This window comes from Panthera uncia, chromosome E1 (genome assembly GCF_023721935.1).
Source record: "Panthera uncia isolate 11264 chromosome E1, Puncia_PCG_1.0, whole genome shotgun sequence".
NCBI classification, from domain to species: domain Eukaryota; kingdom Metazoa; phylum Chordata; class Mammalia; order Carnivora; family Felidae; genus Panthera; species Panthera uncia.
In genome coordinates, this window is record NC_064814.1 from 12,103,654 (window position 1) to 12,120,522 (window position 16,869).

The 16,869-nt window shown below is 56.1% G+C and overlaps 2 protein-coding genes across 8 annotated transcripts in view; both read left to right on the forward strand.

Annotated features, from left to right (window-relative positions):
• Positions 1-3,002, forward strand: part of ATP6V0A1 (ATPase H+ transporting V0 subunit a1) — a 55,123-nt gene extending 52,121 nt beyond the window's left edge. For all 6 annotated transcript variants that reach the window (XM_049636102.1, XM_049636101.1, XM_049636104.1 and 3 more), the window contains one exon: positions 1,387-3,002. In XM_049636102.1, coding sequence (XP_049492059.1) covers positions 1,387-1,480 — 94 coding nt within the window. In that variant the 3' untranslated portion in view covers positions 1,481-3,002. The remainder of the gene's footprint in view (positions 1-1,386) is intronic.
• Positions 3,003-9,895: 6,893 nt separating this feature from the next.
• On the forward strand, positions 9,896-16,835 carry NAGLU (N-acetyl-alpha-glucosaminidase). Of its 2 annotated transcripts, XM_049636117.1 has the most exons (6): positions 9,896-10,561; positions 11,897-12,044; positions 12,759-12,905; positions 13,093-13,178; positions 14,157-14,413; positions 15,351-16,835. In XM_049636117.1, exons 1-6 carry the CDS (start codon positions 10,179-10,181, stop codon positions 16,559-16,561), a joined length of 2,232 nt encoding a protein of 743 aa, XP_049492074.1. In that variant the 5' UTR covers positions 9,896-10,178; the 3' UTR covers positions 16,562-16,835. The 2 variants fall into 2 exon arrangements, with proteins under 2 accessions (XP_049492074.1, XP_049492075.1); XM_049636118.1 differs by lacking the exon at positions 11,897-12,044.
• The last annotated feature ends 34 nt before the right edge of the window (positions 16,836-16,869 follow it).

Sequence of the window (16,869 nt, forward strand, 5' to 3'; positions counted from 1 at the left end):
GCTTGTAGGACTTCTCTGGGTGTTAGGATATGGGGACGAGTCCAGATCCTGGTTTGGAATCGCTCTTGCCGGGAATCCTGGGACTGACTTCAGTTTGAAGCCCCCTCCCCCAGATCCTTTTTCCCTGAGGCGCTTGGCCCAGGGAACTCTCCAGAGTCCAGGAGGCTTGGGGACCTGGGCCCAGCCTGTGGAATGTGGGGCTGGGAGGAGAAGGCTGCCTGTTCTTACACCCACGCAGAAAATTCTGTTCACCTCTTGTCCCCAGGGGGTGGAGCTGGCAACTCCAGTGTTCTCAGCCAGCACCCCAGGGCTGACGGGGCCTCTGAGGACCTCTGCTGCAGACAGCCCTTCCAACGTGCAGGCACCCCACCACCACCCCCACCCCTGGTTTGGAGGCAGGATGAAGCCCTGCCCTGCACCAGAGCCCTTGCCTGAAGCCCGCCCCCGCCCCCAGCTCTGCCTGTCCTTGTGGGGACTCTGGTGCCCCCAGGGGCACACTGCACTGAGTGGAAACTATTCCTCAGGGCAGCTCTCCTTGGCTTTTTTTTCCTCTGAATCATGCATTTTTCTGCCCATATTTGGTGGTGATTTGGTTGCTGGGCAGCCATCCAGGGAGTGTGCAGGGGGAAGCACGGGCTGAGCCTGGCTCTGCTGCCGGGAGCGCGGTCTTCCTGCCCCTCAGAGTTTGAAGGGACCCCAGGGAGACCATTGGGGATGGATCCTGAGCTGCCTGGGAAGGGAGGTGAAGCTCTGCTTTTCCTTTCAGCCCCTGGGAGAAGAATTCGTTCTCAGATGTTTTTGTAGTTGGAGAATATTTTGGCCATTGCTTGGAGAAGACTTCCCCTCCTGATTTCCACCCCCCTTTCCTGGGAATTTCCTCCTCTAAAGCGCCCATCGCCCAGCGTTTACTCACAACCCTCCCTTCTCCTTCCTCCAGCAAGAAAAGAAACAAACAAGGGTGCTTGCCAGAGCTCCTGCCGCCCAGGGGCTTCTCAGAGAGGTCTACTGGGAGCCCCTGCCAGGAGGGGGGTGTTTAGGGGACACTTCTTCGTTGTCGTTAGAGACCCAAGCCAATCATTTAGCACATGGCTAGACAGAGTTTTGCAGAAACACTCTTGCTCAGTAGAACAGAGCGAGAATTGAGGACAAACCAGTGCGGAGATGTTCTGCACTCTCGCCCAGGGCAGGTTTGGGGCAGGCCCTGGCTGCAGAAGTGGGGCCTGTGTGCACGGTGGGAAGCGGGCGGGGGCTGGGGCTTGGTGGGCGGCCGAAGGCTGAGCTCAGCTAGGAAAATGAGGGGAAGAGCATCAGAGCATCTTCCTAGCCCAACTGTGAAATCCCAAAAGGATTTTGTGGAATGACGACTTTCTTTTTCCCTTTCCCCAGGGTCGAGTTCCAGAATAAATTCTACAGCGGAACCGGTTTCAAGTTCCTACCCTTCTCCTTTGAGCACATTCGGGAAGGGAAGTTTGACGAGTGAGCCCCATGGAGGGCTGTGTACCACAGGCCACCCCCCCCCCCGCCCCCCGTCCCTCCACAGTTGTTAGCTCTGCTCCTCTCGCCTGTCGGTTGTGATCCCTGGGTATCGGGGCATTTGTGTCATCCCAGCCACCCTCCCATCTGTGAGTCATTTAGATAGATCCAGCCCTCCCTGGGTCCCCCACCGCCACCAACTTCCTGTGTAGTATAGTGATTTTCTAGAGAGAAGCTGGGCTCTGGCTGTCACTCACACCTACTGGGCACCAGCCTTGCCCTCCCAGCCTCTGTCCAGCCAAAGACAGCCTCTCCTCTGTCCTCTGGTGGTGAGCAAGTTTGCATTTTACGTGTGAGCCCAAAGCCCATGGAAGAAGCACCTTTCACATCCACACTCAGACTTTGAGCCTCCTGTTCCTGCCACTCTAGTCACTGGTTGGGGGTAGGGGTGCTCTTGAACATACCCAACTCTTGGGTTAGCAGGGGCGGGTCCAGGAAGAGGGCACTTCTGTTCTCTGCCTATCCCTCTGGCCTTCAGAGCAGTTGTTAATCGGGAATTTAGCTGGACCCAGCTGTGCCATCGTGCATGGCTTCTCCCTGTCACTCCCAAGAGTCCCAGGGTATACCCAACACTACCTCCCTAACCTGCACCCTCTCCTCCTCCTTCCCAGAATCCCCTCCTTCCCCCTGCTCCTGTTTGTACCCGGTGTAACAGCACAGCAGGGAGTGACCCAAACAGAGGTCCTGGCTGCCTGCTGTGGTTGGCTGCTGCTTCTCAGGCCATGTGCGGGCCCTGCCACAAGCATGCCCTCTGGGCGCACGGTTCAGACAGAGGCTATTTCTGGGTGCAGACCCCACAACCTTTCCCCACCCCTAATCGTGAGTCTCGAGGGCAAGACTGTAGTCATCAGAGGTGGTTCTGCCTACGGACCTGCCTTGCTCTGCCTTCCACTGCCCCTCCCCACTTCCACTGGGGTCCCAAGTCAAGGGAGCGGGGTCCTGGGCAGGGAAGGTCGGTGCCATTTACAGTTTGCTGATTGGAGGCGACCGCCAGGGCCACAGTGCCCCTGGTTGTGAGAGCCTTGCCCTGTGGGCCGATGGTGAGCACCCCCAAGGGCCACCTCTCCTGTCCCCCCCGTGCCAGGCTATGGCTCTCAGGGCCTTGTAATCATGTGTTGGCACAGCAGCCCGGGCTGCTTCAGCCAAATCGAACCCTGTGGCCCTCAGTGGTCGAGATAATCCCCTGAACTGGCCAGGCCCCTGCCCTCCTCCTACCCTGGCTTTTCTGAGTTACTTAGAGCTGCTCACGACTCTCCTGGGCATGGGTCACCCACCCCCGCTTCACCATGTGCTGGCCAGTGTGACCTGCCCCGACTTTGTGCAGATTCCCTCCCCTCCGGGCTGGTGGTTTACATGATGCCCTTTGCTCTGTTTACAGCAGGGTTTGCCTCAGAGCTCTTTGTCCGGAACCCTGCCGGAGGCCCTTCTGTTCACACGTTCCTGTGCTGAATAAAGTGTGTTTGACTCTACCAGGGAGGCTGTCTGTCCCTGTGCCCCGTGTTGCACACCCCTGCCCCTCCTCCAGCGTGTCTGCTTTCCTGTGATCAGAGGCCACAGCTGCAGTGGCCCGGCCGGGCCGTTTGTGAAATTGTCACCTCTCAGGTTTCCCAGGCGCGTTCCCCTCCCTCGATCCCAGCAGCATTGCAGATCCTGCCTTCAGTGGGGAAGGGACTTGAGGTGATCATCCTCACCCCCCTTTCCCACACTACCCACCCAGACAGCGGGGGAAGGGGGAGCCTGGACATCTGCCTGCCCTCCTCTCCCTCTACTCCAAGTGTGCTTTCCAGGACTCAGTAGCCTGGCTATCTTGAGCCCTGATGCCCTTGGCCTTGGTGTGAGTGGAAGCTCAGCGTCGTGTTCCTCCAGGCAGCGGGCGATTGTGAGGTGCAGAGGCAGGCAGGCAGGCAGCTGAAGAGCCAGCAGGCAGGGTGGGCTGGGAGGGTGCTGGCTCCCTCCTAACTGCGATGTAAGGCACCCACATTCTCGCTCGCCCTCCCTCTCCATGCCTCCTGGGGCCTCCAGGACAAGGCTGCACGGGAACGTGGACAGCGGGCCGACAACTGCTGCCCCAGGAGGGTGAGCAGGGGCAGGAACACCCTTTCGTGTTCCTTATCTCCCCCACCCCCATCTTCAAACCCTCTCTTCCCCGAAAGGCCACCTGCCCCAGAATAGGCTCTTGGGTGCATCACCCCCCGCTGGCTCCTTGTGCGAACAGTCCAGGATGAGTTTTTTAGCCTCTGCTCTGTTACTGACTCAAAAGGGAGGCTTACTAAGAATAGATATTTGGAATCAATGGCATAGAATTGAATTCAGAGTCCAGAAATAAGCCCTGTTTATGGCCGATCAATTTTCCACACAGGGGCCAAGACAATACAGTGTGGAAAGAACGGTCTGCAACAAGTGTTTGTACAACTGGGTATCCACGTGCAAAAGAACAACTTTGGCCTGGAGCCCTCGCACTATGTGTGTAGGTTAACTCAAAGTGGGTCATAGACCTAAATGTAAGGGTTAAAACTAAAATTCCTAGGGGAGATTAAAGGAAAATGTCTTCATGACCATAAGTTAGGCGATGATTTTTCGTAGACCCCGAAAGCAAACAGATAAAAAGAAGATATGGGCTTTGGTCTGACAAGCTTTTGTGCTTTAAGGGACAGAACCCCGACAACCCTCACGCTGGGAGAAACTGTAAGTCCTATCTAATAAAGGATGTGTATCTAGAATTACAATTCAGTCAAAAAGACAAATACCTTCATTTAAAAGGTTTAAAAAAAAATTAGGGGCCCCTGGCTGACTCAGTGGGAAGCGCATGCGACTCTTGATCTCGGAGTCATGAGTTCCAGCCCCACGTTGGGTGTAGAGATTACTTAAAAATAAAATCTTAGGGGCACCTGGGTGGCTTAGTTAAGCATCCGACTCTTGATTTGGGTGATTTTGGCTCAGGTCACGACCTCACAGATTCGAGAGTTTGCGCATCAGGCTCTGCGCTGACAGCAAGGAGCCTGCTTGGGATTCCCCCTCTCTCTCTGCGCCTCCCCCACTTGCGCTCTCTATCTCTCAACATAAATAAATTTAAAATAAAATCTTAAAAAATAAAAGGTAAAAAAATACTCAATTTAAAAAACGAAAGGATTTGAAAAGGCATTTCTAGGAAGAAAAACACGAGTAAGCAGTGAGCCCGGGGAATGACACTCGGCATCATTAGGGAACCACGGGTCAGCCACAAGGGGATCTGCCACATCAAATCTGCCATGAAAGGCGGTGATTGGGAAGGGACGGTTACAAGTGCGAATGGTGCAGCTCCTTCAGAAAGTGGTCTGGCGGTTCCTCAAAATGTTAAACATAGAATTAACCTACGACCCAGCAACTCGGTTTCTACATCTCCAGCCAAGAAAAATGGGAAAAAAAAGAATGTGCTCAAACTCGGGCACAAGTGCGCATCGTGGCACCGTTCATTCCTCCAAGATGGAAACAACCCAGATGTCCGTCAGCTGGTGAATGGACGAACAGAGGGTGGTGCGTCCATACAAAAGGTGCTCTTCCACAGTGAAAGGAACGGAGAACTGACACAGGCTGCAGCACGGATGAACCTCGAGAGCGTTACGCTGAGAAGCCAGACACAAGACCACATATTGGGTGATTTCGTTTGTGTGAAATGTCCAGAATGGGAAAGTCTGTAGAGACCAGACAGTGGGTGGGCTAGCCTAGGACTGGCTCTGGATGGGGCTGGGGCAGGATCGAAATGGGAGTGACAGCTAAGGGGTGCAGGTTTTCTTATGGGGAATGATAACAATGTAAAATTAGACAATAGCGATGGTTGCACAACTGTGAAGTTGCTTTAAAAAAAAAACCTCATTGAGTTGCATGCTTTAAATTGGTAAACTTTCTGGTATATATCAATAAAATGGGGCAGGGGGCGGGAGACCTAGGGTTTCCCCAGGGAGAAATCCGTCCCTTGCCCAGGCGGAAAAGACCTGAGCTGGCAGGTCATTGGCTGAGCAGAACTGCTGGGGTCTCCTGGTCTTGCGCCGCCTCCCGCCCAGCCAGCTAAAGATGGACTGACCAGGACCTGGGCCATGGAGGGTGTGGGAAATCCCAGGAGCCCTCAGGTACTGGTGGGAAGCAGGATGGATCCATTGTTCTGTTTTTAAGGGACATGCCCTGTATGCTGCTCCCCTTCTTGTGGAATCCCTGGACCCCAGACCTCTGCTGAGTGAGCCTGTGCTTTGTTCAGGGAATTCTCCTCATCTTGAGGTCATGGAACAAGTGTGGGAGAGAGTGGCTATGGGCCAGCTTGGTGTTATAGCGCTAGGGGACAATGCCATCGCCATTTTCAGGATCCTACTCCCCGTCCTGTCCTTCACTGGGACTGCGCCTCTTTCTGCCCCCAGGAACCCTGTGTGGAAGGGACATCGGAGCTCCACTCAGATTCTCAATGACCTGCCTGCTCTCCCAGCTCCCCAGGCATGTCCTGGGTGTGGGCTGTCCCCTGGTGGCGAGATAAGGAAGGACCCATTCCTCCTCACTTGGAAGGTAGGTGGGATCCTGCTGGCTGTGACAGCTAGGCAGAAAGGGATAAGTGACCCTGGAGGTATTCTGGGGTGCATAGGCAGAAGGTCAGGCTGGCTAAGAACAAAAGAGGAGACAGATGGAGAGCGGAGAGCCCAGCTCACTTGTTCCACGCACAGTAATTGAGAAATAAAATGTGTCATGGGAAAATGATCAGACAGTACAAAAGGGCTTGTTACAAAAGTCCTCCTCCGGCCCTGAGAGTCCCAGTGCCCCACCCACAGCAACCACTGTTTACATGACCTATTAAAATTTTATTTTGAGAGAAGGAGTACAAGTGTGGGGAGGGGCAGAGAGAGAATCCCAAGCAAGTTCCGCACTGTCAGTGCAGAGCCCGATACAGGGCTCAAACCCACAAACTGTGAGATCACGACTTGAGCCCAGATCAAGAGTTGAATGCTTAACCGACTGAGCCACCCAGGGGCCACTTTCGTTTTTTTAAAGCACAAATGGGAGCTTTCCGGGACACCCAGGGAGGGGTCCCTATGGGCATTGTTTTGCGCTCCTGTCGTAACTTAAAGGGAAATTTCACAATGTCCGGAACCCTTTATGTCCCGCAAATGAAGGAGGAGGATGTCCTCAAATTTCTTGCAACAGGAGCCCGCTTAGGTGGCACCCACCCTGACTTCCGGTACATCTACAAAAGGAAAGGGGACGAATGGTATCTCCATCATAAATCCGAAGAGAACCTGGGAGAGAAACTTCCACTGGCAGCTCATGCCGTTGTTGCCATTGAAAACCCAGCTGGTGTCAGTGTCACATCGTCCAGTAGTCCTGACCAGCGAGCCGTGCTGAAGTGTGCTGCAGGGGCCACCCCTGTTGCTGGCCGCTTCGCTCTGGAACCTTCCCCATCCAGATCCGGGAAGCCTCCCCAGAGCCACCTCATGCTTGGTCTCTACTTCTACAGAGATCGTGAAGACATGGAAAAGCAAGCGCAGGCCGCTGCTGAAAAGGCTGTGACCAAGGAGGACTTTTGGGGTAAACGGAGGGCTCAAGCTCCTGAGTTCACAGCTACTCCACCGGAAGTCGCAGACTGGTCTGCAGGCATGCTGGTGCGCTCTGGGCCCACTCAGCAGTTCCCTGCCGAAGACTGGGGCGCCCAGCCACCACCGAAGACTGGTTTGCGGCTCCCACTGCTCAGGCCACTGAATGGATAGGAACACTGATGGATGGTCTTGAGCTACTGTTCCACAAAGGCAAACAAAAAGAAATAAGGTTGACAGAAAATAAACAGTTGGGTTTGTTTGTTTTAATATCTGTTTTTGAGAGAGATTGTGAGCACGGTTGGGCAGAAAGAGACAGAGAGACACGGAATCCGAAGCAGGCTCCAGGCTCTGAGCTGTCAGCACAGAGCCCAATGTGGCGCTCGAACCCACAAACCATGAGATCCTGACCTGAGCCAACGTCAGATGCTTAACCAACTGAGCCATCAAGCTGCCCTTCAGATTCTAAAAGTTGGGAAAAATAGGGGTGCCTGGGTGGCTCGGTCAGTTTAGCATCAGACTCTTGGTTTGGCTGGGGTCTCACTGTGGGATCGAGCCCCATGTGGGGCTCTGCACTGGCCGTGTGGAGCCTGCTTGGGATTCTCTCTCTCTCCTCCCTCTGCCCCTTCCCCGCTCACACTTGCACACTTTCTCTCTCTCTCTCAAAATAAATAAACATTAAAAAAAAAGTCGGGGTGCCTGGGTAGCTCAGTCGGTTAAGCATCTGACTTCGGCTCAGGTCATAACCTGACAGTTCCCGGGTTCAAGCCCGGTGTTAGGCTCTGAGCTGACAGCTCAGACCCTGGATCCTGCTTTGGATTCTGTGTCTCCATCTCTCTCTGCCCCTCACCAACTTGCTCTCTCTCTCTCTCTCTCTCAAAAATAACGTAAAAAAAATTTTTTTAAAACAAAACAAAAATGTTGGCGGGGCACCTGGGTGGCTCAGTCAGTTAAGTGTCCAACTTCGGCTCAGATCATGATCTTGCAGTTCATGGGTTAGAGCCCCCACATTGGGCTCTCTGCTGTCAGCACAGAGCCCGTTTCAGATCCTCTGTCCCCCCCTCCCCGCCCCTCCCTCGCTTGCGATCTCTTTCTCAAAAATAGACATTGAAAAAAAGTTTAAAAAATAACAATAAAATAAAACACAAATGGGAGTTTGCTATACCCACTGTAATTAAACTATATATAGAACTATATATGTATAGTTTGCAGAACATCCTGAATCAACACCACACATTTTCCTCATCTTTTTTTTCTTTCAAGCAAATGCTTGATATTTCATCCAGTCGATGTAGCGTAGTTTCTTCATCCAGCCCCCTACTGTCCTCAAAGAGTTCCCAGCCTGGTGGGGAGGATGAGCAAAGAGACAGTGTGACATGTCCACTATAATCAGTGAGGCTCCTGCCCAGCACCCATGAGCTCAGGCTTTGAATGTGGACGGTGTCCCTCATCTTTGGCCATTGCCAGCAACCCCCGCCAGACCCCACAGAGAAGTGGACGCAGACCCCACAGAGAGGCACGCTGAATCCTGACGATCTGCAGCCCAACTCCCCCAACGCTTGTGTTCCCTAAGATCTAGAAATGCTGGAGGAGAGTCTGACAAGTCTTATCCAGAGCAAGGAATGTTTGGAGGGAGAATAGGGGGGGGGTGGGTTCTGGAGGGTAGTGGACAGGGGCCTGGGGGGCTATAGGCTAGGGCCACATGAGGGCACATCTCTCTGGGCTGGTTTTGGAGCTGCTCCCTGGGATAGGGTGAGAACCTCCTGACACTAGGAAGTGACTGGGAGCAGGGCTGCACCTCCTGCAGAGGCTGCTGGCTGAGCTGGGAACAAGGCAGGGGGACTGCAGCTTGTGCCTGTGCCCAGGCAGGTGGCAGAGGAAAAGGGCAAGCTCAGTGGACTCCCATGTTCTCTTCTGGTCCAGACTCTGGATTCTCTCTCTGGGCTGGCAACTCTCCTCTGACCCCTCCCCTTTCTCTAAGCTGCTTCACTCCCGCCTGACAATCTGGAAAAACTTACATCTGCCTCCAAAAGGACCCAGAATCCTCTCAGAAAGCGTGGTCCTCCTAAAGGCCCCATCTCTACCTGCCACCACATAGCCCCACCCAACCCCATCCTGCCCAGGAAGGCAGCCTGAAAAGTTGCATCATTTGGGAACGGTGGCAAGAACGCTAGTCTGGGAGTTAGGAGGTCTGGGTTCTAGTCCTGGACATGCTCTCCTATCAGTTACTGAGCTTGTCCGAGTCACATCCTTTCTCTGGCTTCAGTTTTCCAATATGTAAAATGAAGGTAACTCCTGACCTGTCCTGCTGCAGCTACCCTTTAAGGATCAAATGGAGAGCCCTTAACTCACCCACCAGGCCCTGCCCCACCACAGCCAGACCAGGCTCACATGACCCACTTCTCCTCCAACTTCTGGAATTTTTAGTTAGTTCCTCAAATCTGCCCAGCTTTCTTTACCCTTCCACAGTCTTCCTATATCCATGTTCTCTGCCCGAAATTCTCTCTTCTCTTTTCCTAGTCAATTCCAATTTAATTCATATTAAATGTCACTTCCTTTTAGAAGCTTTAGGCTTAATCGCTTCTCAGCCTTTTGGCTAAGATCAAGTGTGGAAGCGTTAGGTCGGGTACCTTTGTATTTCCTCACAGCCTCACAACTGTAATTGAGATCTTTATGTGAGTGTTTGGTTTCTAGGTCTCCCCCAGAGAAGGGTGGCAATGCCTGCTACAAAATAAAACCCCACATAAAAATATCTGTTGTGGACAGTTGCCCGGACGGAAGGACAGTGAATTGCATGCGAAAGCCCTTCAGATACAACGGCGCCTTGGCGCTCGTGAAGGGCAGCGGATCACATCCCGGGCTTTTGATGACAGTGGAATCACGCGCTCCTGCACCACGTGCGGTCGGTCAGAAGACACCCTCCAGGAGCTGGTCCGGGACCCGGAAGCGCGGTCTCTCCCGAGCTTCCTGGTGCACTAACTTCTGTGCCACGTGGCCTGAGGCCCGCAGCTGATTGGACGGCGGGTCGTCCCGCCCCTAGCCTTGAGTCCCAATGGATGCCCCGTGGGGCCGCAGCCAGCCTGAGACCGCCAGACCATGGGGGCCGCTGTGGCTGGGGTCCTGGGCTTCCTGTTCCTGGCCGCCGCGGGGAGCTCGGCCGGGGACGAGGGCCGGGAGGCGGCGGCCGTGCGGGAGCTGCTGGCCCGGCTGCTGGGGCCCGGGCGGGCGGCCGCCTTCTCGGTGTCGGTGGAGCGCGCCCTGGCGGCCGAGTCCGGCCTGGACACCTACCGCCTGAGCGGCGGCGGCGCCGGGGCGCGAGTGCGGGTGGTCGGCTCCACCGGCGTGGCCGCTGCCGCGGGGCTGCACCGCTACCTGCGCGACTTCTGCGGCTGCCACGTGGCCTGGTCGGGCTCTCAGCTGCGCCTGCCCGAGCCGCTGCCAGCCGTGCCCGAGGAGCTGACCGAGGCCACGCCCAACAGGTACGGGGCCCGCCCGCCCGCCGGGCTCCACGCCCCCCCCTCCCCCCGCGGTTGCCGGCACCTGCCTCCCGTCCCGGGGCGCCGCCCCTCGCTGAGTCCCCGCCCCACCCCGCGCTCTCCCGGTCGCTACCGCAGCGACCGAGACTGAACGTAGCGCAGGCCTTAGGGTGGCACAGCTCTGGCTTCAGATCCCAGAGGCTCTGCCTCTCAAAGCCGTGTGTGTCCTTGAGCAAGTCACTTAGCCTCTCAGAGCCTCGGCTGGCTCATCTGAAAAGTGGAAGTAATGACCTCTACCGCGCAGTGTTGGTTGTGAGGATTTGCACGGTGACGGGGGTAGAATTTGTGGTGCATAATTAGTGACCAAAAAACGCTAGTCATTTCCCTCCCCACCTTCTGTTGGAAGATGCACCACAGAGGAATGGTATCCACCCCCTCGCAGCCTCCGTTCTGGAGCTTGTCCCACCGCAGGGAGGTCGTGTGCTCACTCATCTGTCTCCCCTTTAGACTGTGGGGAGAGAGACCCGCCCCCCCATTCCAGGATAGGGACCGGTGTTGCCATAGAGCACTTAAACACGGTGCAGAAGGGGGCTCTAGAAGGGTCAGCTGTGCTCTCCCAGATACCTGCCTGGCTACAGGTCGGGGGCACGTAGGAAGTTCCCGTACTGATGCCCACAGTCCGAGGCCCCAAATGGGAGGGTCTCAGGACCCTCGCCAAGAAAGTTCTTGGCTTTTTGGGAGGAAGATTCGAGAGCGAGCCGTTTAGAGAAAGGGACAAAGACTTAGGAAGTCAAGAAGAAAGGTGCTACTTCACAAAGTAGGGATCTCTCCTCCCAGAGGAGGGGGACGACACACACCCCTTTGCTTCTAACGAAGGGATTTATAAGTTTTTTTAAATTAGCTATCCATATAGGGAGAGGCTTCCTCTTTCACTTTGGCTTTAACCTTTACATTGGCTGGTTAGCTTTTCCATTGTTTCAGGGTTGTGATTGGGTTGTGGATTTACCCATAAGGAGCAGTTTTAAGAATGTCCAGCCTTTGTGGCTTTTACTGCCTGAGGGAGTGGGGTCTTGTGACTCTTTTTATGACCTGCTGACTTTTAGATTAAGGGTCAGCCTAAAACCAAAATGGCTGTACTTTGGTCACCTTGTCACCTGAGTCTCCCTTCCCTCCTGCCTCAGTACCGAGTCTCAACTCCACCTGGGGTGGGTCCTGGAGTGAAGCAGGAGAGGGGTTACATTTGGGACCCCTCCCCTCTGGGCTAGATCTGGGGTGGGGGGGTGGGGGACATCCCCACTGCCCCCAGGGACATGCCGCGGCTCATGCCCCTGCCCGCAGGTACCGCTATTACCAGAATGTGTGCACGCACAGCTACTCCTTCGTGTGGTGGGACTGGGCCCGCTGGGAGAAGGAGCTGGACTGGATGGCACTGAATGGCATCAACCTGGCACTGGCCTGGAGCGGCCAGGAGGCCATCTGGCAGCGGGTGCGTGCCCACCACATCCTCCTTCCCCTTGTGTCCCTGCCTCCCCCACGGCACAGCGTCTGGTACCCAGACTAAAGGCTTCAGAAGTGTCCGTGGCGTGCACGGTGGCCCCAGCCCTCTGGAAACAGGCTTCTATTCTGAGCCAAAACACAGAGGAGCGCTCTTTATCCTTATTCGTGGCCCCAGTCACGCAAGAATGAATGACCCTCTTCCCCACAAGAGCCTCTGAACAGGACTCCTGGCTCCTGAGTTCCAGCCGCGTCCTTTCTGAGGTGCAAATCTGGCGGAGACCTGCTGCTGTCACACTCAGGAGCTCCTGTCCCCTTCGGGCTGTCCCCAGCCTGGGCGCTTCTGTGCCTGGGCCCTGAGGGCTCTGGCTGCACTGGGCCCCGTTTCGGCCCCTGTGGAGCTGGCCTCACCCATCACTCTAGCCAGCCTCGTTCCATGAGGCCTTCTAAGGCCCCTTCCCCATTTTGGGGAGAGCCCCTTTGTGCCTCACCTCCCCCTGGCGACAAGGCTGACGGATTAGTAAACTCACCTGTTCACAGGTCTGTTTCTCTGGGACTCTGGGCTCCTGCCAAGGGTCGCGTTTTGTCTTAGTAACTCCAGGGCTCAGCACAGAGAAGAGATGAATGTTTGTGAAATGAATGAATCAATGAATGGAGATGAATGTATCTATGTGTACTCATGTGTGGGGATCGCCCTCCTCCTCAGGTATACTTGGCCTTGGGCCTGACCCAGTCAGAGATCGATGAGTACTTCACTGGCCCTGCCTTCCTGGCCTGGGGGCGCATGGGCAACCTGCACACCTGGGGTGGCCCCCTGCCCCGCTCCTGGCACCTCAAACAGCTTTACCTACAGGTAAAAGGACGGAGAACGAAAGGGGGCAGAATTGGAAAGTGCTAGAGAGTCAGGGGCCAAGGAGGGTGGTATTTGGCCAGCCTCAGGGCTCTTAACTGGGCCTTGAGGGGAACTCTGTGTGCCCTGGGGGAGTGAGGACCTACGCCCTCAGGGCCATGCCTACCAGCTCCCCCTCCATTGTCCCCAGCATCGGATCCTGGACCGGATGCGCTCCTTCGGCATGACCCCAGTGTTACCTGCATTTGCAGGACATGTCCCCAAGGCTATCACCAGGTAAGGTTCCTCCCCCCACCCCCTGCTTGGCTCAGAGAGGAAATTTCTTCTTCCCTGCAAGACGTAATTAAAATAAAAACTGAAGTTCTGGATGTAGGCGTGGGCTTGATTCCTGGCTCTGCTACCGACTAGCAACATGAACTTGGACTCAGATTACATGACTGCTCTGCGCCTCCGTTTCCTTACTTGTAAAGTATATGTGGCTCGGCACAGCCTTCGCAAGTGGCACCTCTTATTTAGTGACACTTGGGGTGCGCCAGTCTTCTCTGTCCTTTCTGCTTCTCTGTGCTACCAACTCTTCCCCTGCTGTGACCGGAAAATTCCTCAAGGTCCAGCCGAGACCTCCCCTCCTTCAGGTAGCTTTGCTGGGACCCTCAGCATTGGTTACCACCTCCTTCATGCCCATGACAACCTGGTTCCCACGACTGTCACAGGGCTTAGTGCATGCTGCTGGCCTTACTGGCCACCCCTTCACCTCCCGCCTGGGTGGCCAGAACCTCATTCATACAGTCAGAAGACATTTGTCAGACAAGGCTCAGTGCTGGGTCCTGGGGATGCAGCGACAAAGGCGTGTGATGTGCTCTGCCCCTGCTGGGTGACAGGTTGACAGGGGGAGACAGGGCAGGGATAAGGGCAGGAATACACATGGGCCCACTTCTCTGTCTGGGCTGCCTCTGCGGGGAAGCCAGGGCTCAGCACTGGGCCAGATCTTGAAAAGCTGAATGTTGCTTGTTTCAGCCCATGGGAGGGGGAGAGACAGCAGAAGCTTTTCCAGATGAGGTGAAACTCAAAGGAATAACCAGCTACATAAGCAGGGAGGGAGGAGGAAAGGACTCCGGCCACAAGGCACAGCATGTGCAAAGGCACAGAGGCAGGAGAAACTGGGATGGGTTCCAGGAACCGCAGAGAAGCTAGTGAGCTGGCCGCGGATACCACATCAGCCTCCGGTAAATGTCTGGATTGCCCCCCCGCCACTAGGGTGTTCCCTCAAGTCAATGTCACCCAGCTGGGCAGCTGGGGACACTTCAACTGCTCCTACTCCTGCTCCTTCCTCCTGGCTCCGGAAGATCCTCTATTCCCTATTGTTGGGAGTCTCTTCCTGCGGGAACTGACCAAAGAGTTTGGCACGGACCACATCTACGGGGCCGACACTTTCAACGAGATGCAGCCCCCCTCCTCGGAGCCCTCCTACCTTGCCTCAGCCACAGCCTCTGTCTACCAGGCCATGGTCACAGGTTCGGTGCCAGGGGAGGTGGGAAGGGGAGGCGTGGCACAGCTCGGTGGGGTGGGAAAAGAGACTGGGAACAACACCGTCGCACTGACTCACATCACCTGATGGTCTACCAAGTACTTTTGCACACACACACCATCTCATTTAATCACACTGTGGTGGAGAGGTGAGCTCTGGAGCCAGACAGCCTGCTCCAGCCCTGGCGCTGCCACTTCCTCCCTGCCAGTGCCTCGGTTGCCTCGTCTGTAAAATGAGGCTCCCTCGTAAGTAGAATGATGCCTGGCCCAGAGTAAAGTCACTAAGTGCTGGCCATTGAAAACGTTCTGTTTGGCCTCTGCCTCCGAGCTGAGGTAGGTAACGCGGGCCAGAGGTTAGGGGATGTGTTCAAAGCCGGTGGATGCTCCTCCTGGGGCACAGATGTGAACCCAGTGCTCCTTCCTGCCACTTGCAGGGGTGGGGCAGAGAGGGGCCAGGTCGGGAATGGCCGGGGGGTAGGGGTGGGTGGGCTGTGTCAGCCAGGAAGGGAACCCGTTGGCTCCAGCTTCCTTGAGAGTGAGCGCCTGCTCCAAGCGTGATCCAGGACTGGCGGCATCAGCGTCACCCCAGAGCCTGTCAGGTCTGCAGATTCTCCTGAATCAGAATGACTACCGCTTGGGCCCAGGAATCCGTTTTAGCCAGTCTTCTGGGAAATTCTGATGCTTCATAAAGCTGGACAACACTGCCCTGGAGCTTCTAGCTGGGAGGAGGAGCTTCCAGATGGGAAGGCTGTGTGGGATGCTGTGCCCCGTGGGCTGGGGGTGACGGGAAGGAGTGTCCCGTGATAGAGTCATTTAACTTCTCTGGACCGGTTTCCTCATCTGTAGAATGGGGTGAATGTTCCCCTGCTCCGTCTCCTCTCATCAGCCCTCTTCTCTGTCTCTCCACCCCTGCCCCAACCACAGTGGACCCTGACGCCGTGTGGCTGCTCCAAGGTTGGCTTTTCCAGCACCAGCCCCAGTTCTGGGGGCCTGCCCAGGTGAGCGCCGTGCTGGGGGCCGTACCCCGTGGCCGCCTCTTGGTTCTGGACCTGTTTGCTGAGAGCCAGCCTGTGTACATCCGTACAGCCTCCTTCCAGGGCCAGCCCTTTATTTGGTGCATGCTGCATAACTTTGGGGGCAACCACGGTCTGTTCGGGGCCCTGGAGGCCGTGAACCGAGGTCCTGCCGCTGCCCGCCTCTTCCCCAATTCCACCATGGTAGGTACAGGCATGGCCCCGGAGGGTATTGGCCAGAACGAAGTGGTCTATGCCCTGATGGCGGAGCTGGGCTGGCGGAAGGACCCAGTGGCAGATTTGGAGGCCTGGGTGACTGGTTTTGCGGCCCGTCGGTATGGGGTCTCCCACGGAAATACAGAGGCCGCCTGGAGGCTACTTCTCAGGAGCGTCTACAACTGCTCTGGTGAGGCCTGCAGTGGGCATAATCGCAGCCCCCTGGTCAGGAGGCCGTCCCTGAAGATGACTACCACTGTCTGGTACAATCGATCAGATGTGTTTGAGGCCTGGCGGCTGCTGCTAACAACCACTCCCAGCCTGGCCACTAGCCCCACCTTCCGCTACGACCTGCTGGACGTCACTCGCCAGGCGGCCCAGGAGCTGGTCAGCTTGTACTATGGGGAGGCGAGGACGGCCTACCTGAACAAGGAGCTGGTTCCCCTGCTGAGGGCGGCGGGCATCCTGGTCTACGAGCTTCTGCCCTCGCTGGACAAGGTGCTGGCTAGTGACAGCCGCTTCCTGCTGGGCAGTTGGCTAGAGCAGGCCCGGGCAGCGGCCGTCAGTGAGGCCGAGGCCCATTTCTATGAGCAGAACAGCCGCTACCAGCTGACCCTGTGGGGGCCCGAGGGCAATATCCTGGACTACGCTAACAAGCAGCTGGCGGGGCTGGTGGCTGACTACTATACCCCGCGCTGGCGGCTCTTCATGGAGATGCTGGTGGAGAGCCTGGTCCGAGGCGTTCCCTTCCAACAGCACCAGTTTGACCAGAACGCCTTCCAGCTGGAGCAGACCTTTGTCCTCAGCACACAAAAGTATCCTAGCCAGCCCCACGGTGACACTGTGGACCTGGCCAAAAAGCTCTTCCTCAGATACTACCCCCGGTTGGTGGCTGGCTCCTTGTGACCGATTAACCACCCCCTGGGCGGCGTTCTTCCCGAATTCCGGGCCTGGGCAGGTTCCCAGGGCCTGGAGCTAGACAAGCATCACAGGAGGGCCCCAGGCCTGGGCAGAGGAACTCAAGGCCCGCTGGGGGACCAAGCCTGGCAACTGCAGAGGTAGGTGAGCTGCTCTCCTCCCCCACTCCAAATTTGGGATCAAAGTACTGTTTTAATACGACTTAATAAACTGGTGAATCACCTGGGCCTATCTGTCCAAACGTCACTACTGAGATGGCTGGGAGGACTCCCGGCTACAGCATGGACACTGGTGTG